Genomic DNA, 23,501 nt, shown 5'->3' with positions numbered 1-23,501 from the left:
CTAAAGGTATTTCTGAGCTTTCTTTGATCTCCCTGGGTGTGCCCTCCCCTCAGGCTCCCCAGACCTGTGGTGTAGGTGCTGTTTTTTTTATTTGTTTGCTTGTTGTTCTGGGGATTTAGAAAACAGTCTGTGTCACTAATGCAAGGCTTTCTCTCCTCTAGGAATCACTTCAGCTTCACAGACCTGATTTCATCTCCCGCTCTGGGGAGCGGATAAAGCGTCTGAAGTTACTAGTCCAGGAGAGGAAGCTACAGAACCTGTTCCAGAATGAGCGGGAGGCTCTGTTCAACTCCGTGAGGCCCCTGCCCAGGAGAGGTATGCCCTCATGCCACTTTGCTGAGAGTGGATGCCGGGCAGCACAAGGATGCTGAGTGTGGCTTTGCTTGCTGAGACTTGAGTCTCCTTAGACTGGCCCACCTTAGCTTGTCATGTGTTTGTGACCCCAGTAAGCCGGTTCTGCTAGCCTTGTCACTGCACCTCTAAAAGGACAAGCTGCCATAAGGAATGTGCCTCTTGTGAACTAGCCTGGTGTTTGTGGTTCCAGAGTGTGGCAGGAAGTGAGCCTTGGTGTACTGACCTGAGGTCTGCCTGGCACTGTTCTCACAGCGCCTCTCTAAGGAAGGCCACCTGTGTGCTACTGCTTGTACTTCACCCCCACTTACACTCCTAGGGGAAGAGCTGGGTTTGTGTCCCAGGTCTCTGTGTGCTCTCTCTCAGTTGCACTGAGTGGCAAGTCTCCGTCAAATGACAAGGAAGCTGGGGGTGTAAAGCACTACCAAGAGCTGGCAGCTTACCGCTCAGCTGGCCAGGAGTTGGGGTCCCTGCCATAGCAGATTTGGGCGGTGGCCTCTGACCCCTAAGGCAGTTCAGATGTGCGCCTTGTCCTTGGTCTTTAGTCACTTTCCTGTGCTCCAGCTCAGGTCAGCTCCCAGGTTCCAGTAGCCCTTCAGCTAAGCTCTCCTTACACTTACTGTCCCCTAATAAGCCTCCTCTCTGTCCAGTCCTCCTGGCTGTCCAGAAGAACAAGCCTATTGGGAAGAAGGAAATGATTCAGAGGACCAGACGGTAAGTCTGAAGGAACAGAAGTGATTGCGCAGCTATAGGCCGGGCCATGCAGCCGGTAGCTCTGCTTCCCAGCACATGCCCAGATGGAAGCATGTGGGGTGAGGTTTGATGTTGCTTCTCATGGCACAAGAAAGGAAGAGAAAACAGATGATAGTATGAACCTGGTTCCTGTTCAAAGGGAAGGGGAACGCCTAGGATGAGCTTCTCTGCACTAGACATCTAGATGAAATTAAAACATATTTTGAAATAAATATTCTTAGCAAGCTCATTTCTAGGAGTTTTTCTAACAGAGTAAGAAATAGTGGGTTGCTCTCTACAACATTAGCTTAATAACTTGGGTTTCAGAAGTGTGTACAGTGTCAGTTTGCTGCCTCATTGGTAGTGTTTAAAAACAAATGCCTTTGCTTTAATAGCTGTGAGGCCTGAGCATGTGTAAGTATTTCTGTCCATTGCAAAAGAACTGGTAACAGCGTTTACCCCTGGGAAGCAAGGGCTGAGTGGCTCTGGTATAGGGGTGTGAGAAGCCGGGGATTTGGTCTGTTGTGGTTTTAAGGTTGGCTTATCTTTATTGTTGTGTGTATGAATGTTTTGCCTGCATATATGTTAGTGTACCACAGGCATGCAGTGCCCTTAGAGGGTAGACGAGGGTGTCGGGTTTTCTGGAGCTGGAGTTACAGACATTCTGAGCTACATATTGATGCTAGGAACTGAGCCTGGGTCCTCTGCCGAGCATCCAGTGCTCCTAACCACTAGGGCTAAGTCATTTCTTTAGACCAGTTTTTCATAAAGAATTTGAATCTTACACAATTGTAAGCATAGTCTACTCATTGGTTAATCAGCTTGATAAACACATATTAATCGTAAGAATGCCATTGAAAAGCTAAGTTATAGGTTTCTGGGGCTGATTAGAAGCTGGCTTTAGTAAGAACAGTCATGGAGTTGCTGAAATGGTGGGGTGTGGTGATTGTTGTTGTTGTTATTTTTATCAGTGATGGTTTGTTTGAGGCAAACAAAAGAATATTTAGATATAGATAGTTTGGCTAGCTTGGCGCTTGTCCAGGTTGGCCTAGAACTCACTGAGATCCGTGTGCCTCTTGTGTCCTTCTAGAGAGCCGGGATTACAGGTGCTGCCACCACTCGGCACTGCGTCCTTTTCAAGGATTTTTGTTTTTAAAATTGTAAAAATCTTTGGAAGATATTTTTAAAAGTAGAAAGAAGAAAATTAATATTACTCAAAATTCTCCCCTCCATCCTGCAAACACTCATCTTGTTGATAGAGTGGGCTTTGTAGTGATTGTAGTGGTTATTCTGTGTGTCCAGGTCTGACTGCTGCTTTCTCTCTGTCCTGTTGTGAATGTGTCTCCGTACTGGTTAGCAGTGGTTGAGACATGGTCTGCTTTATCATTGCAGTCTATTCTGTTGGGAGTCAGTTTTCAAATGCCTGTTTGTGACACATTTCCCCAGCGTGGATGCCCTGTCTCTCTTTTTTTTTCTCTGTTCCTGACAGTTTTTTATTTCCAACGTAAGCCTAAGCTCTCTGAAGCTTGCTCTGCCCTTTCCTCAGAATAAGTTTCTCTTCTCTCTGAACTCTATGGTATTTTACAGGTGTATCTATTCTAGTCCTTTCTTTATTTCCTGTATTTTAAATACAGTAGTAACTGAAAGTGCTAGAGGCAAAACACATCAAGGTAACAGCAATATGTCCTAACACATGAACATGGAATTTCATAAAATTAAAGTTTCATATAGCAAAGAAACAGCAGAGTAAAGAGATGGCTTTCCAGATGGAAGACAGCTATGCATCTGTCTAGTTATTTTCTTGTTGCTTTGATAAAATATCCTAATACAAGCCTACAGCTCCAGCCTCAGAGAAGGAAGACATAGTGACAGGAGCAGGAGGCTGGCTGACCAGTCACATTCACCCACACTCAAGTAGAGTGTAACAGGAAGTAGGTCCAAGCTCAAGACCCATCCCTAGGGAGCCACTTGTTCCAGTGATGTTCCACAATCTTCCCAAACAGTGCCACCAACTGTGTTCCAACACATGAGACAAAGGTGGTGTTTCACACCACCACCCACAGAGGATTATGTAGACTCTATAGAGACCCTAAAGAGATTAATCATCCAGCTGAAAAATGGGCTAATAAGCTGAATAGACTGTTCTCAAAAGAAGAAACACAAATAGCCAGTAAATATTAGAAAATGTGCTCACTATCTTTAGCCATCAGGGAAATACAAATCATAGCTCTTTGAGATTTCCTCTCATGCCAGTCAGAATGGCTAGCATCAAGGAACAAATGACAGCAAGTGCTTGAGAGGACATGCACTGTGGGAGGGAATACCACTGCCACAGCCACTGTAGACTTGGCATGATGTTCCACAAAACATACAAACAAACAAACAAACAACCCCCCCCCCATAAAAGAACTGAAACTGAAACCGTGGTCCAGCTCTGGCACCTCTAGGTGTACACCTGAAGGCCTTATGCTGACACATCACAGAGATGCTTCCGTATTCATGGACTGCAGCAATATTCACAGCAGCCAAGAAATGATGTCAGCTTCAATAGTCATCAGCAGATAAGTGAATAAAGGAAATGTGAGGCATATATACAATGGAATTGTATTCAGCTGTGAAAAGTGATATATTTCCAGGAAAATGGGTAAATCTGGAAGTCACCGTGTTAAGCAGTGTTTAAGCCATGTTTTCTCCATTTGTAGAACATAATATAGAAAGTCAGCCTTGAAGGGAGGGTTGGGGATAAAAGAGGCAAAAGAGTAGTGTCATGAAACCAGACTTGGGTGTGTGTCATGAAAACATTTAAAGTACAGTAATTAGCTAGATATGGTGTTGCATACCCATGTAGTCTAGCATTTGATAAGGTAAGGCTAGACTGAGTTTGAGACTAGCCTGGGGTACCCCAATTGATAATGATATATGTAAACATAGCCGTATGTGTCTGTGTTAATGTATATATGTGCTCAGTAAACCCTGTTTATTATATTGACACTATACAGTTTGCACATGGCATAGAAAATAGAATTTTACCTACTGTATTTTATTCTTTTTCTGGAAGTTAGCACTATTGTCAATATTTTGTGTTTTTATTCATCTCTCTTTCATACTGTGGGCACCATACCCAGGCTAGGCTCTCCATATCCATGGATGCTCCACAGTGCTGGCCTTATCTAGAGGCTGGATGCCTAGGCAGCATAGAGCCAGAGGTGTGGGCAGAGCCATCCTGTGCCTTCATGCCTGATAACTTACTGCTTTTTGTCTCTCCACTTGTGGCATTTAAGAATTTATGAGCAGCTTCCAGAAGTGAAGAAGAAGAGAGAAGAGGAGAAGAGAAAATCAGAATATAAATCCTACCGGCTGCGTGCTCAGCACTATAAAATGGTTAGTTGAGTTGACACTGTCTGTGGAGGGGTGGCCAGGCTTATCAGCAGAGGGAAATAGAAATGGCCTGGCTTGCCTTTTAGAAGCAGTGTGACTGGGTGCTGAGGTTTCAGCAGTAGGCAGCTGTGATTAGCCTTCAAGTGAGAGGTAACTGAGAGCCTCTTTCCAGGAGTCTACAGCTACAGCTGACAGCCACACAGGCAGCTTCTCCCTGGAAACTGAACTGTACAAAGTATCAGGCTTGTAATTTCCAAATGGTGATTAAGCTCCTGTGGTAATCCTCTGGAACTATGTAACTAAACTCTCAGGATCATGTGAGAGTCATCAGGGAGTGAGGCGAGAGGGTGGAGCCTACTGAGAACTTCCTAGGGCAGATTTTCTTGGAAGCCATGCTGGCTGCCAGCTTGAAGGGTTCTGTCTCTCTCTCACAGTTCTTGTTTTCCTCCCAGGCTGTTGACTACATTCTAGAGGACCCTGAAAGTCAGAAGCTGAACACCAGACCAGACTATGTGAGGTTAAGAACCATGTCTAGAGCACCCAGGAGCCTGGGCACTGGGGGAGACCCCAGGAACCACATGGCTGCCTGCTGTGTTAGCAGCACTCAGGCCCTGGCTGTGCCGGGATGCAGTCAGAACTCTAGATCATCTGCTATGGAGGAGGAATAGGTGTGCTTATAGACTCACTTTTCCTAATTGCCACTGTCAGTAGGTGAGCAACACAAGATTTAGGGAAAACAGTCTGAGTCCCTTCCACAGTGTGCCGAGGTGAGGTTGAGCAGCTACCCGTGTCTGCATCTGACTTCTGCCCTGTGTTTTCTTCCACAGAAAGTGACCAATCATCTCCTGGGGAGAAAAGTGCCTTGGGACTGACATAAGTCCACTTTCTTCAGAGCCTAGGAATCCTTTTTTTTTTTTTTTTTTTTTTTTTTTATGATCCCAAAGAGACTAATTTATATTTGAATGAGTGTGATTTAATAAAGCATTGACTTCGTCTATGTGCAGCTTAGTCCCTGTGGGGTCTGGGGCAGTGGCACTGGGAGTTTGGAAGCAGGTCTCCCTTTCTCCACTGCGGCCTTGCCCACAGGCCGGCCATGCCTTATGATGGAACTCTTGAGTGCTAGGAGAGAGGGAGCCCCTGCTTGTATGTGTTTTTATACTTTGCTGCTTGACTCATAGTGAAGCAAGCAGACACAAAAGCTCATTTCTTTCCTATCTGGAGAGGAGCAGGTAACTCTGAAACCTTTTTCAGCTCCAAAATGCTATGACTTCATGCCTTGTTTGTTACCATTCAGAATAGAAATAGAAAGCGGTGGTTGTCTCAAACCCCAGTTTGCAAGGCAACTTAGGCAAGATGGAAATAATAGGATTTCTCGGGCCCAGCACTGGATTGTTCAGATGCCCTGTCAGAGCATTCAGGTCTGGCACCTGAGAGGGCATGGAAACAGGACTTGAAAACAGTTCTCAGAGCTGGGGGCTGCCTTCTGCTCCCAGATCACAAGATGGCATCCCTACCGTGCAGAGATCCATCTATGCTATGTACTTGGCAAAAGCAAGAGGCCCCATCTCCGGCTTCATTCCTTGGGCAGTCAGCCTGCCCTGCTCTCTCTCTGCCAGCTACACTTGCCCTGTCAGCCCGTTGTCAGCCTCACCAGTACCCACCCATACCTCTCACTTTGCTGGAAGCCCAGGCTAGGGCTGCTCACCTGCTGCTGCTGCTGCTGCTTCTAACTTACTGTGAATTTACTTTAGAACTGCTCACCTGCTGTCTACTCCTTATAGAGCCCAGCCCAGTCCTGCAGTGCTGCTAGGGCCTCCAGTTTGTAGTGAGGGTATGGGCGAAGAGGACATAATCTTAATGTGAGCCCAGGGAAAGAGAGGGGAGGTCATTAGGTAGCTCAGGCTGGCTTCAGAGTCAACAACTGTTCACAGCTAGACACAGATTCTTTTCAGGGACCTTCACTTACATTGTGAGCTGCCATGTGAGTGCTGGGCACCCAGCCCAGGCCCTCTGTAAGAGCAACAAGTGTTCTTTATCATTGAGCCATCTCTCTAGACCTCTCCGTTAAAATGTAAAATGTTATCAACCATAAAGGGAGAGAAAAGACCCCCTTGCTGCACCCCCCCCATTGAAGAATATAATTGCAACACAGGTAACCTACAGAAGATCTGAATGCAGGGTCCATAAAAAGCTTATATGAATCAACCTCCAAAACTGGTAATGTAAAAAGGAGCTAAATGTGGGCACAGGCAATTTCACAGAACGATGGACATCTGGATCCTAACTATGGAAAGTTATCCTGCATTGGTCAAATGCATACTAAAAATAAAAGACCCTTTTTTGCTCAGTGGATTGGCAAGTCTGGCACACCAGAGTTGGCCAGGAAAGGGGCTTAAGTGGAATCCAAGTGCATCTTGAAGAGGTTTGCCTTCACTGAACAACTGAGTCCCAAGGATGCACCCCACTGCCCATCCAGTAAGGCTAAAGGCAGCAGCTTCTTAACATTGCAAAGGGCAGGGACAACTTGTCTCCTTTCTCAGGAGAATAGGTAATGACAAGTTATATAGTCACAAAAGCACTCTAGGCAAACTCACCAACACTCCAGCTATGTCTGCAAGCCTCCAGGGTAAAGCCATGCACACCTCAGTGTCCAATGGAAAGGGCACCGTGGTACTCACAGTCATTCCCACTCCCTTTTTTTGATGATATAGATTTAAAGTTTCACAGTACTGTTTCCTTGAGAATTATAAAAATCTCAGTAACATGGGTAACATTAAATTATTGACAAAACATCTCAAATGCTTGGTTGTAATAGCCAGTTTTAATTTGATTTGGAACACCAAGCCAAAAAAAAAAAAAAATCAACACAGGCAATGACTAACTATACTTTTAGTTGCTTTTCTTGTTAAAGCAGTTGTAATTAGAAAGACTAAAAAGGCCGGGTGGTGGTGGCGCACGCCTTTAATCCCAGCACTTGGGAGGCAGAGGCAGGCGGATTTCTGAGTTCGAGGCCAGCCTGGTCTACTGAGTGAGTTCCAGGACAGCCAGGGCTATACAGAGAAACCCTGTCTCGAAAAACCAAAAAAAAAAAAAGAAAGACTAAAAAGGTATCAATAGTCATGTGTATTTTTTATTTTTCTAAAATCAAAAATGAGTATCCATTTGCAATAATTGATTAAGTATAAGTCCTCGAGAATTAACACCAATGTGTGGAACAGGTAGAAACTGAGGACACTGAGAGCAAATCTTTACAATGACACGCACATTTATTTATTTAAAATACCAAATTATTATCTCAAGCCATTACTATTTTGATGATGTAAAGAGTGAGATTATATGGCCAATTATTTTTGTATAAGATTTATAATCTACCTGGGATATAAATCTAGCATGGCATTGTCTTAAGAGGTCTTTTCCAGGCAATCTTTAAGATTTTAAAACACCATCTACAGCACATAATTTAATTATCTGTGCTGAAGCAGGCGGAAACTCAAAAGAATAAACGTGATCCAATTCACATATACTTTTCTCCCATAGAAGGGTTGTTTTTAAATACAGTAAATGGGATGCATGCATGTATGATATAAAAGCATGCATAAGCAATCTTTAACTTATTTTTAGGATGAGTATCAATTTTATTTAATATGATGGTATGTAATAGTTCAAATATCAATATTTTGTAATAACCAATGCTGTTTGGAACAAGGAATTCTTAATTAGCACCACAGCAGCCTTATAATAGGATGCTAAAACTTTGAGGAGAAGCATGATTTTTACATTAATGTTTTTTCTTGTCAAAGAATAGTTGTGGACACATTTAATAACAATACTTAGAATATGTAGCTAATATTATATTACTACCAATTACAATCAATATCAATAGATTACAGAAGTTTCCTCTACTTTCTGTTAAAGCCTTTTTGGTTCTCACAAGTTAATTTGAATCTCACTTGATAACACCTGACAAAGGCTTAGGTTCTCCTGTGGTGAATTTAAGGTGAGGTCTTTTCCAATTAACATTTCTTGGAAGCTTTTGAAAATAAAATTTTGAAGCAAATTTGTACCACAATTTTTCAATACAACTAAAACTCTAAACATTAAAAATGACATTGCCTCTGAATCTTATGAAGCAACAATTACTCTCTAGAACTTTAAAGCTCACTGTGTGAAAACAAAGATTTGAAGTAAACTTCCCTTTAGAGGCATTAGCTAATAAAATATTTTTCACCCAGGAAACAATATACACTGAAAGATTTAAAGTCTTAGCTTCTTGTATTGGAGCCTAGACAATGAAAATTTCTTACGTAAGACTATATTAGCCATACCTAGGTACAAAACCCTTTAATGGTCACCAGTTTACTAGAAGTAAACTCTTTACAAATGGAAAAAGTAAACTTTTAAATCTATAATAATTTTATATGAAGTAGGCAAGCTATCTTGTAATGTCTTTATAAGTTCTACAGCCTGATTGACCTTTTATAAATCTTGAATGTAGACTTTATTATGAACAACACCTGGGTAGGTCTGAAGAAAAAAAAAATTGTTTTAGCTAAAAAGACATCCCCCTGAAGGCAGGGAGGGGTGAAGTTTCAAGAACTTCCCTAGGCGTAGTCTGCAAAACACAAGAAACTTTGCACAAGCTTTTCTGAGGCTGCTCTAAGTTTTGTATCAACCCAAATGTATATATTTTCCAATCTGAGCATCTTGGCCCTCCTGCAATGAAGACCGATTTTAGAGGAACAATTTAACTGTCTATCCATGTTTCTAATTTTGGACAATCTTTTTTAAGATGACTTATACCTTAAACATTTTCTTTTTATAAGCTTTTATGGTCCTGTAAGGCCGTAAGCATAGCCAAACTGATTGTGTGAGGGTCAATTTTTAATTTCTGCACAAAGATGAATATATCTAGTTAACTCTGCCTTGCTTTGTATGGCTGAATGGCCAAAGTGAGCGCCATTAGCACTCTCATAAGATGGTTACTCTTGTAACAATCTTAATTTTGGGTGAGTTAAAAATCTTAAGCTTTCGATCAAACTGCAAACTGCAGTCAATGGGACACTGGCAATTTTAACCATAATTTTTAAGTTTCCGTTGCAATATTAGAATATATCTATAACTTTTGGAAAGCAAGACCCAATTTTAAACAATTTATTTTCTTACTAGAAACATCACCATCACGCTACAAAGTTTGGCTGTTAATTCATGAATGTATGACAGTGTAAATTTTAATGTTCTATTAAAGACACATTGTTTTAAAATCTTATCTCTATAAGTCTACCTTTTAGGATAAGAATTGTATAATATTATCTCAATTTAGAAGTATCTTTAGTGGACTAGTTTTCTGGGCTGGTTTATGCCAGGTGTTTTTGTTTGAAAATGACTTTAGCCTTGAGTTAAGCTACTACTTAAGCTAACTTTGTAACCAGTGTTATACTATTTTAATCATACCCAAATAACTTATAAGCCAATTCTCTATGACCAAGATATGTAGATCATATTTATACCTTTAAGACCAATTAAAAACCAAATGAAGTAGCTACAGGAATCTTATAAATTTAGATCAATCAAAGAATTTTACCTTTTATAGCTATACTTATAAGACAAAAACACTTTGTAATTTGCTAAACACAATAATCACAAACTTGCAGAGAATTTTTTAGGAAAAACAACTATCAGCTTATTTGTCTTAGAACTAAGAGGTTGCAGACTCCTTTTCTTTAAAGACAAGTTTTTTGGTTTTTTTTTTTTTTTGGCAGGACCTCTCCTGCTGTGTTTGATTTTTGGCTAAAGTGAGGGGCCTCTTAGCCTCGGTTGTCCAAACTGGGAGTGAATCAGCAGGTAAAGTTTTAACCATTTATTTATTTATTTATTTATTCTTTTCAACATGAAACATAAAACAGTCATTCAGACAACGAAACAATCATTCAGACAACGGAACAAAAAACATACATGAATTCACACGTGATTGGTGCACCAACCATAGACAATAGAAAGAGGGTAGAGACTTCTCCTGTAGGGGCCAGAGAGAATAAAACAGGGCGTCCCCCGATTTCTCTCTGTCCCTGGGAGAGTTCTAAAATCCATTTTCCTCTATCCCTTTCCTTTCCTGTTTGTAAGAGGCAGCTTATCAAACCAAGATTAAAATCTAAAATTTTCTAACAGCTTCTGGCAAGCATCTAAAACTTCTAATTTATTTAATCTGAGGGCAAATTTTTGAGAAAACACACAATCTCTACACACTAAATGTCTCAAATAGCCTAAAAGTTTACCATGCTGAATCTTTTTTGAAGCCATCATCAGTCCACACTTTGTCAAATATTTTATAGCCATCTGCAAAAACGCTCTCTATTTTCTGCAACCAACAAAAATACCATTGACAAAATGAATTATATATGTTTTAGGAAATGATTTCTTAACTTCCAATAAAGCCTTTTTTACGAATTTTTTGACACAATGTAGGATTGGGGAGTTGTAAATAAGGTAACAGTAAGAAGTGACCTATATTTTGACCTTTATGAAGTCTCTTTTTATACTTTAACCATAATTTAACCATAACTTTTAATTTTACCTAAAGTATCAGAATCCACCACTTGAAGTTTTTCTTATAACTGGGGCTGTGTCCTATAATGAGCTCCACAGTTCCTGAACGGGGCTAAGAGACTGCCCCTTTCGTTTTTTGTCTTACCTTTACTTTTTGCTTCTTTTGTGAGTGGAGTCCCATTTTTATGGGACTTTAACCTGCAATCATTCCTCCAAGGTTCTCTCCACCACAGCCTGTGCAGAGACCTGGAGAAAGGCCCTTCTTGTTTCCCGAGGGATTCTTACAATCTTTTTTTTTTTTTTTTTTTTTTTAGGTTTTTCGAGACAGGGTTTCTCTGTGTAGCCCTGGCTGTCCTGGAACTCACTCTGTAGACCAGGCTGGCCTCGAACTCAGAAATCCGCCTGCCTCTGCCTCCCGAGTGCTGGGATTAAAGGCGTGCGCCACCACGCCCGGCTCTTACAATCTTTACTCAGGTGCCCCGGTTTTTTACAACCGAAACATGCAGTTCCATAGTTCTATGTCTTACCCGCTTCTTTTGTGAGCGGAGTCCCATCCTTATGGGACTTTGGTTTACATTCACTTCTCCAGTGTTTGTCACAACGCTGGAAAGGACCCAAAGGAATGCTCTTCTTGTTTCCTGAGAGGTTTTTACAATCTCTCAGGTGTCCCGGTTTTTTTACAACCGAAACATGTAATTCCATCAGTAGTGCCGAATGTCTTCCCTTTCTTTGCTGCGGTGTAAGCTATCCCCTGAATTACAGCCGGTGAGGGATCTACACATGCTTTAATATAATCTTGTAGGGAACTTGTCTTGTGGATTGGTCTGTTCAGGTCTTGGCACAAGGTGTTCACATATTCTCAAGCCAATTGTTTTAATATATCAGTTCCTTCTGAGGGGGGAAGCATCCTAGAAACTGCCTCTTCCAATCTAGCCACAAAACCTTCATAAGACTCATCATGCTTTTGCCTAATTCCTGAAAGGACTGTGAACTTAGCCCCAGGTGGAGGTAAATTCTGCCAGATGGATATGGCTATCTGATTAATTTTCTCCAACACTGCCTTTGGGATTTTCAGTTGTGCTGCTGGTCTAGCATAGTTCTTCTGCCCAAGAAGCATAGGCACTGTGGGTTTAGCTCCATTTCTCGATGTAGATTTTTCCTGAGCTAACTTTCTGGCCCTTTCTTCATACTCTGTTCTCCAGAGAATGAAATCTCCGAAGCCGGGCGTGGTGGCGCACGCCTTTAATCCCAGCACTCGGGAGGCAGAGGCAGGCGGATTTCTGAGTTGGAGGCCAGCCTGGTCTACAAAGTGAGTTCCAGGACAGCCAGAGCTATACAGAGAAACCCTGTCTCGAAAAACCAAAAAAAAAAAAAAAAAACCAAAAAAAAAAAAAAAAAGAAAAAAGAAATCTCCGGGAGCGAGAGTAACCTTTGCTGTTTGATGACTATCCTTAAGAGTTTTTAACGGCAAAGGTTCCCATCGCTGCTCACTCCCTTCTTCGAAAATTACCGGGTAAGTGAGTGTGAGATCTAATCTTTTTGCCTCTGCCACGGCAGCATCAAAACCAACCGGTGGCAAGAGCCGACACGACTTTGGCGCCAGTCTACGGGTGGCTGGTGCCATAGTTAAAGACTCCTCCTCACTGCTTTCTTGGTAGCTGCGAAAACGATCTCTTCTCCTCTTAAATTCACACTTTCTCATTCCCTCAGTAATATCCCATTCAACATCACTTTCACTGTCAGTAGTCTCTGATTCACTTTCCTCTAGCCTTCTCCCTTTTTTTCCTGTATGGTACACTTTCTTATCCTTACCTACTCGCTTCCAATCGTCTAATGTTAAGCATCCCTCCTCTGGAAACCAGGGACTGACTTTTTGCACGAAATCATAAAATTTATCTGAGATCTTTAGGCCTCTTCCAGAAAACATGTGCTTGAAGACCAACAGAAACAACCTCTTCCCTTTCGATTCTGACTGCCCCATGATAAAAACATACTCGTCCTTTAACTGATCTACGAATCAGCCCGACTGCAGCATGGTCACCATGAGATCCTGTCTTTGCCTGAGAAAATAAAAAAGAAAAAGAAAAAAGAAAGAAAAAGACTAACCCGCTCTGGTGTCCCTGTTCGGGCACCAACTGCCGCAGACCCTCTGGGTCCCTCTGTCTGCATGGAACGGGGTCTCTCAATGCGGGTGGGCAAAGCATGGATGAACGACAAACAGACACACACACAGGAGAGTTCGTGTGGAATCTGAGTGTAATTTTACAACTCAAGCATCAGACATTTTATGCAGAGGACAATAAGGAAGTTGGGTGACATATTCACGAGGTACAATTGAGGTAACTGGAATCTTACATAAAACAGAGGAATGCAAACACAAAAGGTCTAACGGGAACCACCTGGGATAGAATTCATTGATAACAGCTGGGATCAACAAGGGCTCCACCTAAGATTCACTAATCTTAGAAGCCAGGGTCAAGGGCTTCACGCCCTTTCCGTAGTTCCTATTTTAGTCTCTTGTATAGTCCACCTCCCCCTTAGGCCATTGTAAATATGTGTGTATGGGTGTAACTCCACTACAGTTCTAAGTATCTATTCTGGTTTCTCCTTTGGTCTAAAACTTTCTTCTTCCTTAGTGATGGTAAATTCCTGTGAAGGGCAGTGACCTAATTTTTACTCAAAGAGATAGTGTAATACCAGGGGCAGTACTGAATTCCAAACCCAAGGTCTTGCTAAGGACGAACTAGGATTGTTGGAACACTGGCGGACGGCTTTAGCTATATCAGAATTCAATCTTAAAAGTCACTTGTGATAGGAAAATATTGAAAGAGAACACGTGGATCCATACACTAGACTAACGCGGGAATGGAACGCGAGAATGAAAAATTACTGTATGGGTAGGGAACTCTAGACTCCAGGAGAAGAGCTTCCTTGAAACTCTTTTGCCTCATGAGTGACTTTTAAGCCTTTCAGCTTGTCCAGCTGACTCGACCAGAGAGCATAGGAAGAATGTCCCCACTCCATGCACTATTTGAGTGCCACAGGTGCCATCTTTCTGCCAAGCTATACCCTCCTGAAGGAGCCACAGGTTTTGGATTTTATCAAAGTTGAGGCTTCTCCTTCCTGTTTCTTAGTTCCCTCAGCCAAGAGCACACTCTCCTGATTCTGCTCACCTCCCTGAGGCAGGGTTGCTGGTAGCAGCCTGTGCCCCTCCCTCCTTCACACAGAGCTGAGCTAAGATGCAATTGAGAGGGGACATTAGCTGGTAATAGAAGAGCCTCACCTTAACCACCTCCTGCAGTGTCTTTGATTAACCTGAGCTCTGGGCAGATGCCTGCAGAAGCCTTAGCCCACTGTTTTGTCTAGTCAGGCTAATTTTAAAGCTCTAGCCTTCCTCCTGGCCACAAATCTCTGCTAGCTCTACAATTGTTCCTAAAACAAACTTGCTTTAACAAGTGCACATTAGCTTTTTCTTTTTTTAAAGATAACATCTCACAGTGTTGCTAAAGCTGTCTGGCTATCCTTGACCTAGAATTACAACCATGTCCAGCCATACTGGTAAAGTTTAATCTGGGTCCTGTCTACTGAGTACATCCACATTGATTTTGTTGAAAAGATTAACCAGGGCTGGAGAGAGAGCTCAGCAATGAAGAACTCTTGTTACCCTTCTGGAGAACCTGGGTTCAATTCCCAGCACCCCAAATGATGGCTTACAACAGTTCCAGGTGATCTGACACCCTATTCTTACCTTCTTTTGACACAAATCCCCCAAATTCATGGGTTTGCTTGAATTTCTGCCCATCCCAATTCTGTTAGAAGTAACCCTACTGTTCATACCATTCATACCTGAAGATTTGGGGTTCCTACAACAAGTGCTAAACATCATGTGTTTCTCCACTGCAGAGCAGGGTACCACACGGGCCAAGAATACCCCCGGAGCCTCTGGCATCAGTGGAGCTGTTTAGAAAGGTACATTCTACTTTCCTGAGGCTATGTGACTGCAGGTGGCAGAGCAGCAGTTCCCCATAGAACTCATGCAGGGGCTGGGCAGCTGAGCCAGTAAAGTAACCCCCCAAGCCCTCAGATTTCCAGAACCCACATAGAAAAGCTGGGTGTTGGGGCTTTTGTTTGTAATCCTAGCAATGGGGAACCAAGATAAATGGATCTTGGGGCTAGCTGGCCAGGCAGTTCCTGCCAGTGAGAAACTGTGTCAAAAAACATTTGAGGTTAAGTTCTGGCATATTTGCACATGCACACGCACACGCAAAAGAGAGCACACATGTTCACATGCTTGCATGTGCCTCCCTGGAAAGCATTGCTCTCTTTAACTACTTGTGAACTTGAGAATTTTAGACATAGCTATAGGCTTCTTTCATTTTCCCATTACTGGGAGAAAACACTTACAGGTTTTAAAGTTAATCATTTTTAAAAAATTATTATTAAGATAGGGTTTCAGGGGCTGGAGAGATGGCTCAGTGGGTAAGAGCACCCGACTGCTCTTCCGAAGGTCCGGAGTTCAAATCTCAGCAACCACATGGTGGATCACAACCATCTGTAACGAGATTTGACTCCCTCTTCTGGAGTGTCTGAAGACAGCTACAGTGTACTTACGTATAATCAATAAATAAATCTTTTTTAAAAAAAAAGATAGGGTTTCATTATATAGCTCTTGCTGGCCTAGATTTTGCTATGTAGATGAGTCTGGTTTTGGAACTCACAGATAGCCTCCTGCCTCACCTCTGCCTTCTGAGTGCTGGGATTAAAAGCATGCAGATGCTTGGGGTTAACTATTTTAAAATACACAAAAAAACAGCTGGTGGCATTTGATAACATTTGCACTGCTATTATGATATTGTCATGACCCTAAGACATCAAGGCTTACAGGAGCACATTCAGGCCAGAGACACTTAGGGAAATGAGGAATCGCAGGGCAATGTAGACTGGATGGAGCTGTGTCCCAGGGCTGATGTATGGGAGCCTTGCTAATCCTATAGCTTTTCTTGACTACAGGAACTCTCCATGTTCAGCCTATCTCAAAGACATGCATGCTGCTCCACGAGGTCGAGTCCAATCAGCTGCCAAAGGGTGTAAATAATTTCTAAAACACCCTGTGGCTCACCTCCACCCACTGTCCTAACCTTGTGCTACCTGGCTAGTCACAGGGCCATAGCCAGTCCCTTGGTTCTGGGACTTCAGTCCCTCTAAAGCAGAGGTAGGTGAGATTTCAACCAAGTCTTAGTTCTGCATGTGACACCTTCAGGGTTTGGGAAAGACCTTCACTTCCTTATGCTTCTGCTTTTGTAACTTTACAAAAACCTGGAGCCCTGCCTGAGCCAGACTGTTAGAGTGAGGTAATATGCTTCTGCCAACCCAAGGTGTCCTGAGACCCTGATAGCTGGCCTGCCAAGCTCAGTAGATGACCCAAAGATTCACAAGTTAAGTAAAATTTTACTATTTTGTGTTACTTTTTTTTTCTTTTTTTTTATTAGGTATTTTCCTCATTTACATTTCCAATGCTATCCCAAAAGTCCCCCATACCCTCCCCCCAACCCCCTACCCACCCACTCCCACTTTTTGGCCCTGGCGTTTCCCTGTACTGGGGCATATAACGTTTGCAAGTCCAATGAGCCTCTCTTTCCAGTGATGGCCGACTAGGCCATCTTTTGATACATATGCAGCTAGAGTCAAGAGCTCCGGGGTACTGGTTAGTTCATATTGTGTTACTTTTTGGGATTCATAAAGACATCAAGGAAAGGGAAATCAGATAAAAGGCTCTGTCTTGATCAGTTGAATATAAACACAGAAGGACTTGTGTTAAGTTGGAACATGTAAGGAAAAGATTGACCAAAAAGAAGCTATGCTTGTGAGCTTCTGGAAGGCCTTCAAGCTGTAGCCTGGCAAGTAGCTCACAACAGCCATGCTCAGTTTAATAAGAGTAGAGATGCAAAGTAGCCCCAGGAAAGGATCTCAAAGATGAAACAAATGTCTCATGGAGAAGGGCTGTGTGCTGTAGAGGTCAACTCTGTCCCCCTAACATTGTCAAATAGTAATCTGGTGAGCATGAAAAATATGCTTTTATTATTTATTACAGTACAGTAATTGGAACCTGATCTATATGTTAAGAAATGAGATTATAGCTCATGTTTCTGAGTAGAAGGGAAAGAATATGTGAAATGAATTGCAGAAAATGTAATTAACCATTTGATAATGCTGACCTCTGATTTTCCTGTCCTTTGGAATCCCATAGCCTCATAGAGGGTTATAGCACTTTGTTGTATGACATAGGTCTCAAGAACAACATCACTATAGCCCTGGTCTCGTGCAAACTGGAGGACAGTTCTGACCAGAGCTTTTGCTATACCCTGTCCTCGATGTTGTGAGGACACAGACAGGTGAAACAGCTGCATCTGCTTCCTCCCTAACGGAGGGTCCTTGACTGGCAGAGCACCCACTGTGCCCACCACCTCCCCTCCAGATTCAGCCACCCAGAAGGAGCCATGTGCATTCAGGTAAGACTTGGTAATGTCAGCCATGTCTGTCTGCAAACACTGGGCCAGATAGTCCTTGATGGGCTGTCCGGCAAGGAGCCGCAGGAGTAAGAGCAGAAAGAAGATGCATATAACAGCCAGGAGCCAGGAGCCAAACACCAGGACTATGGTTAGAGGCATTGCAAATAAAAACAGGAGGGTCTTGGGCAGCAGCAGCGTGTAGCGGAAGACAGCAGGGATGTGCTCCATCATGCCCCTGGTGAACAAGCCCACAACCAGTTTATAGTCCCTCTCCTGGTACTGGCGGATCTGATAAGGAGCCATGGGGAGACTTGTGGGTTTCAAATATCAGCAATCACAGGAGAAAGCTAGACCGTTCTTCACGCCTTCCTTGAGTCCTGCGGGAGAGAGAGGAAGCCACATGATTCCCTGCACCCCCTCCACCCTGCCCACAGCCTCTTACTAGCTGTGTAAACTTTGTGTCTTTTTGTATCACTCAAGAGAACACAGAATACCACTGAGAAGAAGCACCAGTCAGGAACACCTGATCCATCCCCAGGTTCTAGCCATGTGACCCTGAACATGTCACTTCGACTCTCTGAGCCTGTGTGTGTTTATCATACAACATGGAAAATAACACCTGGTTTCTAGGTTGCTTTCAGGATTCACTGTGGTGATCTGTATGCAGCAGAGATGTGATTTGGCCCTTTCCTGCTGCTCTCCTCACCCAGTAAATGGGAATCTGATATTTTGATACCTTAATGTAGCCTCCCCAAGCCTTGAGCTGGCTGCCACTGTGAATGAGACCACCTAGTGTGGAGTCTTCTCACCTAGATGGTTCTATTGTTCTGTCACCTGTGCTGTTCTTATCCAAGACCCTGCTACCTGCTGAGAGGCTGAAATTCCTGAGAAATTCCTGAGATAGGTGACAACCTGGTGACTGACAACTTACTGCCAACAAGTGCTGTCAGACTTATTTCTAACAGGCTGGCAACAAGGCATCAAGAGTGGATCAGCGGGGGATGGGCTTTCCCCCTTTTTAAGCACAGACTCTTAATAAACATCGAGCCTTGATCAGAATTTGTCTTGGTCTCCTTTTTCTCTCGCCATCTACTTTCCATATAGCTCCAGCCTACCCTTCAGGAAGAACCCACAGTTTGGCACCTGAACGTGGGACCTGACTACGGCAGGATTGACTGAAGGAACTCTGTCTTAGGTGGAGCTCCACAAGATGGGAAAACAAAGAAGACCGTATCTGGCACAGTAAGCAACATGCTGTATTCATTCATTCAGGCTTTAAACTTCATCTTTTTGAAATTGTTGCTGTAGGTGTGAAAGGATACGGGCTAAGTTGGGACAGCATTGATCTGGCGCTGATTCCACTTAGGGGTTGACAGCAGAAAATGGGAATAGAAAATTCTAAACAGGCATTTGTCCACTGCCTTCAAGAGCTGCTTCAGGCAAGAGGAGTAGGGTTTGAAGAACAATTAGATAGAAGATTTTTCAGATTAGATAGATTCTTGCTGCCCATGATTCAGAGGAGAAAACCATGGTTCAGAGAACCTGGGAGAGAACTGGAGAAGCTCTGAGAAACACCCAGGCAGATAATTTTATTTTCTGCCTCTGGGTGCTCATAAAAGATGCTATTGATGCTATTGATGACACCTCGCAGGTGTCAGATAGTGCCCAGGGAGAGCTTGAAGAATCTCAGTACGAACACCTGTCAGAGAGGACTTTCTCAGAAAAGGGCCCTCTCATGAGAGATTCTAATGATGAGCTAACATTAGACAAGATCATTCAGAAAAAGGAGCCGCCAAATATTATGAGGAAGATTGGACTCCTTGCCAACCTTCTGCTCCACCCATAGCCTCCACTATAGGAGATGCTACTCAAATGGACATGCAACTAAATAGATTAGACTTTGAGATTAAGTTGCAGAAATTGACTAATGAGCTGCAGGAGCTAAAAAAAAGGTGTCAAATACAGGGAAGAACAGCTATTCTGAAATGTACCAATGGCTAGAAAGAGCTGTGAGTCAGGCTTGCGGGAAAGGGCAGGATAGATCTGATGTGCTAGATTTTTCTGTAGTTGAGATAACTGACCAGCAAAATAATAGAGTCAGACAATATCAGACTTTGGAGTTCAAGGTGATAAAGGAGTTAAAAACAGCTGTGGCACAATATGGCCCTACAGCTCCTTTTACACAAGCATTATTGGATACTGTCATGGAGTCAAATTTAACCCCCCAAGATTGGCAGACTCTATGTAAGGCTACTTTGTCAAGAAGAGATTTCTTACTTTGGAGTTCTGAATGGCAAGAAGCCAGTAAGAAAACTGCCTCTTTGAATGTTCAGACAGGTAACCCAGAATGTGATATTAACATGCTTTTAGGAGAAGGTCAATATGAAAGCAATGCTAATCAAATTGGGTTTCCTGATGGAGTGTGTGTGCAGGTTGCAATGGCTGCCCCCTGAGCTTGGAATCAGTTACCAACTAAAGGGGATCTCGGTGGAAGTTTAGCCAGCATTCGGCAGGGTCCTGATGAGCTTTACCAGGACTTCGTGGATAGGCTACTAAAAGCAGCTAGTAGGATTCTTGGAGATTCTCAAATGGGAATTCCTTTCATTACACAGTTGGCTGATGAGAATGCTAACACAGCATGCCATGCTGCTATTCAGGTGCTCAAAGGATAACAGGATATATCTGTCTATGTGTAGAGATTGGGCCTTCATATAATCAGGCCTTGGCCTTGGCCATGGCTTTGCAAGGAACCTCTGTGCAAGCAATGCAAGGGAATAAAGCAAGTTTTAAGTGTGAACGTTTGGGTCATTTTAAAAATGATTGTCCTAGGTATAGAGGCGCTAAGAGTGAGCAATCAGGCCATGCTCCAGGAGTTTGTCCTCGATGCAGGAATGGTAACCACTGGGCCAGGGAATGTAAATCTAAGACAGATATTCAGGGCCGTCCAGTGCAGGGAAATGAGAAGAGGGGCCAGCCTCAGGCCCCAAGAAACACACAGCAGGCAGCTTATGGGTCCATGAAGCTGCTGCCCAGCCAAGGAAATCCATTTTTGAACTTATCAGGGCAACCCCAGGAAGTGCAGGATTGGACCTCAGTTCCACTACCCACACAGTAATAATGCCAGAAATGGGACTTCAACTCTGCCTATAGGAGTTTTTGGACCTCTACCAGCAGACACTTGGGGATTTCTTTTAGGACAAAGCAGTTCTATTGTAAAAGGTCTGCATATCTATCCAGGTGTTAGAGATAATGATTATGAGGGAGAAATTAAAATTATGGCTGCTTTCCCTCATGGGATTATAACTGTATGTGCTAATCAAAGAATTGCTCAACTTACCTTAGTTCTCTTGCATCCGCTACTGTCCAGATTTGTTAAGAGTGAGAGAGGACAGAGTGACTTTGGTTCCTCTGATGTGTACTGGGTTCAATATATTACTAATCAGAGACCTAATCTTAAATTAATAATTGAAGGGAAAAGCTTTGAGGATTAATGGATACTGGAGCTGATGTAACAAGCATTAGAGGACAAGATTGGCCTTCAACTTGGCCTTTGTCTGATATGCTTACTCACCTCCAAGGAATTGGTTATTCCACACCTTAATAAGGCACACTGGAAGGAGGATGTGGTGTCCCCAGCTACAGGTTTCTTCTTCAGGGTCTGTAGACAGCAGAATCCCATGTTCCCATGAAGAAGTTTCAGAAAACCCTCTTCTGCCTTTTTGAGATGATGTAATCTCCCCAAAGGGCAAAAGGTCATCTCCCAACACGCCACCCTTGAATCCCCAGAAAGGTTGTCAAGACTGCAGGTCCACAAGAGACCTCCCTCCCAGCCTTGACTCTCTCTCCTCTCACCTGGTACCACAGAGCTGAAAGTGTTCAGGAAATCGTCAGCCTCCAAATGCCATCCAAAGAAAATCTGCTACAACCCGACTGAGGGCTCGGGAGCCGACATAGCCTGGCACCTCATTGGCTGTCTTCTGCGTAATCATAAACCAAAGGTCAAGGGCTGGGATATGATAGAGGAGTCTTTGCTCATTTGCTTTGCAATCACCATAGGATTAACCTGGAAGAGAAGCCGGCTTTGGGACGACCCTCATAGGAAGAGTGCCATCTCTCTTCCTGATCCCACCACATCACACACACACACCTCTTGCTAGGCACATGTAGCCTTGCTGAGGTGCCCTGTGCTCCCCTATGCACATCTGCTGGATGAGCTCGAGGACTGTGGAACTCACTATTGGCTCACACATCCTGGGTAAGGGGCTGGTTTCCCATAATCAAAAGATGACCTACACTTCGGCCTTTCTCCCTGCCCAAGCTCTACATATACATTTAAAAATGGACCCTGGCAGCTGAATACTGCCTTCCTGCTTCTCCATCTCATCATTAGGCTCCAAGTGAGCCATAGTTGGGAGGTGGCTGCTAGGTTGCACATGTCCTTTCCATCACTATTGTGGCCATTTCCAGATGACAGGCTCAAGCGGGCCTAAGGGAGAGGTTGATAGAATACCAGAAGCTGTGCCCGTGAGCTTCTGGAAGGCATTTGATCTCAATCATTGAGAAATGAAGATCCCCTTGCCCTAGTTTGATTTGTGTTGCTGTGATAAACACCGTGACCAAAGCCCATCTTGGACAGGAAAAGGTTTCTTTGGGTTAGACATGCCATTCACAGTCCATCTGTGAGAGAAGCCAAGGCAGGAGTTACACTAAAGGAGGAACCTGGAGGCAGGAACTGAAGCACAAGGCATGGACAAATGTTGCTTAGTGGCTTGACCTCTGTGATATGCTCGGTTTCCTTTGTTATTCCTCTCAGGGCCACCTGTTCAAGGGTGGCTGACAGGGACCCTGCCGGTGTTCAGGCAGGGAAGTGAACCCAGAAGAGATGAGAATGATTGATTTCACTAACATGGATCAGACTCCGGGAGTCTGGTGCCAGACAGTTCACTGTCAGCATATTTAAAATACAGTACAACTTGGGGAAAAGTTTCCAAACCACCGTCCGTCCCATTCCAGGTGCACAAGAAAGCTCAAGGTGTGACTACTTAGAAACTCCTTCCTATATGAAGTACACGTGGCCAAAGAGGTGGACTCTATAACTAAAGAGACTAGACTCTATTGTGGTCTCTGACCAAGATAACATAGAGATCAGCAAGCCATAAAGTCCAAGCGACATTTCCCCCAAGGATGGGTTCTGTTAACTGGGTCTAGGAATAGAGTCTGGGATAATCATTCTTGGGAAGGGCAGCCTCTAGAGCAAAAAGTGGGTAAGGTCTGGTGCTTCAGATAGCAACAAAGGTCACGAAATCATTAACAAGATCCACTCTTGGCTTTCTGGGCAGGAAAACAGGCAGTTTAATCTTCTCTATGGAGGAGAATCTCCTGTGTGTTTAATATTCCTGGTTTTCTTAGTGACCTGTGGGCAAAAAGACCTTTGTGCTCCCAACACATGGCTGTCTGAGTCGGTGTTCTATTACTATTAAGAAACACCACGACTCTGGCAACTCTTGTAAAAAGACAGTATTTCATTAGGTGCTTGTTGACAGTTTTAGAAGGTTAGTCCATGGACACTATGGTGGGAAGCAGACAGGCTGGAGCGGAGCTGAGAGCTTTACATTCTGATTTGCAGGGAGTAGGACAAGAGATAGACTAGGCCTGTCACAAGCTTTTGAAGCCCTCCTCCTATCCTGTGACACACCTACTTAAACAAGGCCATACCTACTCTAATAAGGCCACACCTCCTAATCCTTCTTAAACTGTTCCACTTAATGGTAGTTAAGGATGCAAATATATGAGTCTATTGGGACCATTCTTATTCATACCACCACAGAATCGTTTCTTACTGTTATTAGACATTGCTAGTTTATTTCTAGTGTCTCTTTAACCACTGAATCACTAGACCAAATGAAGCTTTCTTGAAAGGGTCAGCAGTGAACCTTCAGAGATCTTGTAAAAATTGTTTCTTCATATAGTACTAACATCGAGTATAAT

The 23,501-nt window shown here is 43.3% G+C and overlaps 2 protein-coding genes across 8 annotated transcripts in view; one reads left to right on the top strand and one right to left on the bottom strand.

Moving 5' to 3' along the window:
- Positions 1–5,458, top strand: part of LOC110295677 (ALMS1 centrosome and basal body associated protein) — a 108,773-nt gene extending 103,315 nt beyond the window's left edge. For 5 of the 6 annotated variants that reach the window (XM_085840467.1, XM_085840466.1, XM_085840464.1 and 2 more), the window contains 4 exons: positions 162–315; positions 1,002–1,065; positions 4,365–4,464; positions 5,289–5,458. In XM_085840467.1, the coding sequence (XP_085696593.1) occupies positions 162–315; positions 1,002–1,065; positions 4,365–4,464; positions 5,289–5,333 (363 nt within the window). In that variant the 3' untranslated portion in view covers positions 5,334–5,458. Of the gene's footprint in view, positions 1–161; positions 316–1,001; positions 1,066–4,364; positions 4,465–5,288 lie in introns of those variants that run through there. The other variant, XR_015047609.1, reaches the window with a different exon arrangement.
- An 11,132-nt stretch (positions 5,459–16,590) lies between these two features.
- Positions 16,591–22,156, bottom strand: LOC147003938 (putative N-acetyltransferase family 8 member 5). 2 transcript variants are annotated; one of them, XM_085840461.1, is made up of 3 exons: positions 21,366–22,156; positions 21,085–21,171; positions 16,591–17,890 (listed from the first exon to the last, which is right to left on the bottom strand). In XM_085840461.1, exon 3 carries the CDS (start codon positions 17,814–17,816, stop codon positions 17,136–17,138), a length of 681 nt encoding a protein of 226 aa, XP_085696587.1. In that variant the 5' UTR covers positions 17,817–17,890; positions 21,085–21,171; positions 21,366–22,156; the 3' UTR covers positions 16,591–17,135. The 2 variants fall into 2 exon arrangements, with proteins under 2 accessions (XP_085696587.1, XP_085696588.1); XM_085840462.1 differs by lacking the exons at positions 21,085–21,171; positions 21,366–22,156 and adding an exon at positions 20,851–20,915.
- Positions 22,157–23,501: the final 1,345 nt, after the last annotated feature.

The sequence above is a fragment of the Mus caroli genome, unplaced genomic scaffold, assembly GCF_978045245.1.
Source record: "Mus caroli unplaced genomic scaffold, Mus_caroli_1 scaffold_7, whole genome shotgun sequence".
In the NCBI taxonomy this organism is placed as follows: domain Eukaryota; kingdom Metazoa; phylum Chordata; class Mammalia; order Rodentia; family Muridae; genus Mus; species Mus caroli.
This window is presented reverse-complemented; position numbering and strand designations above follow the sequence as displayed.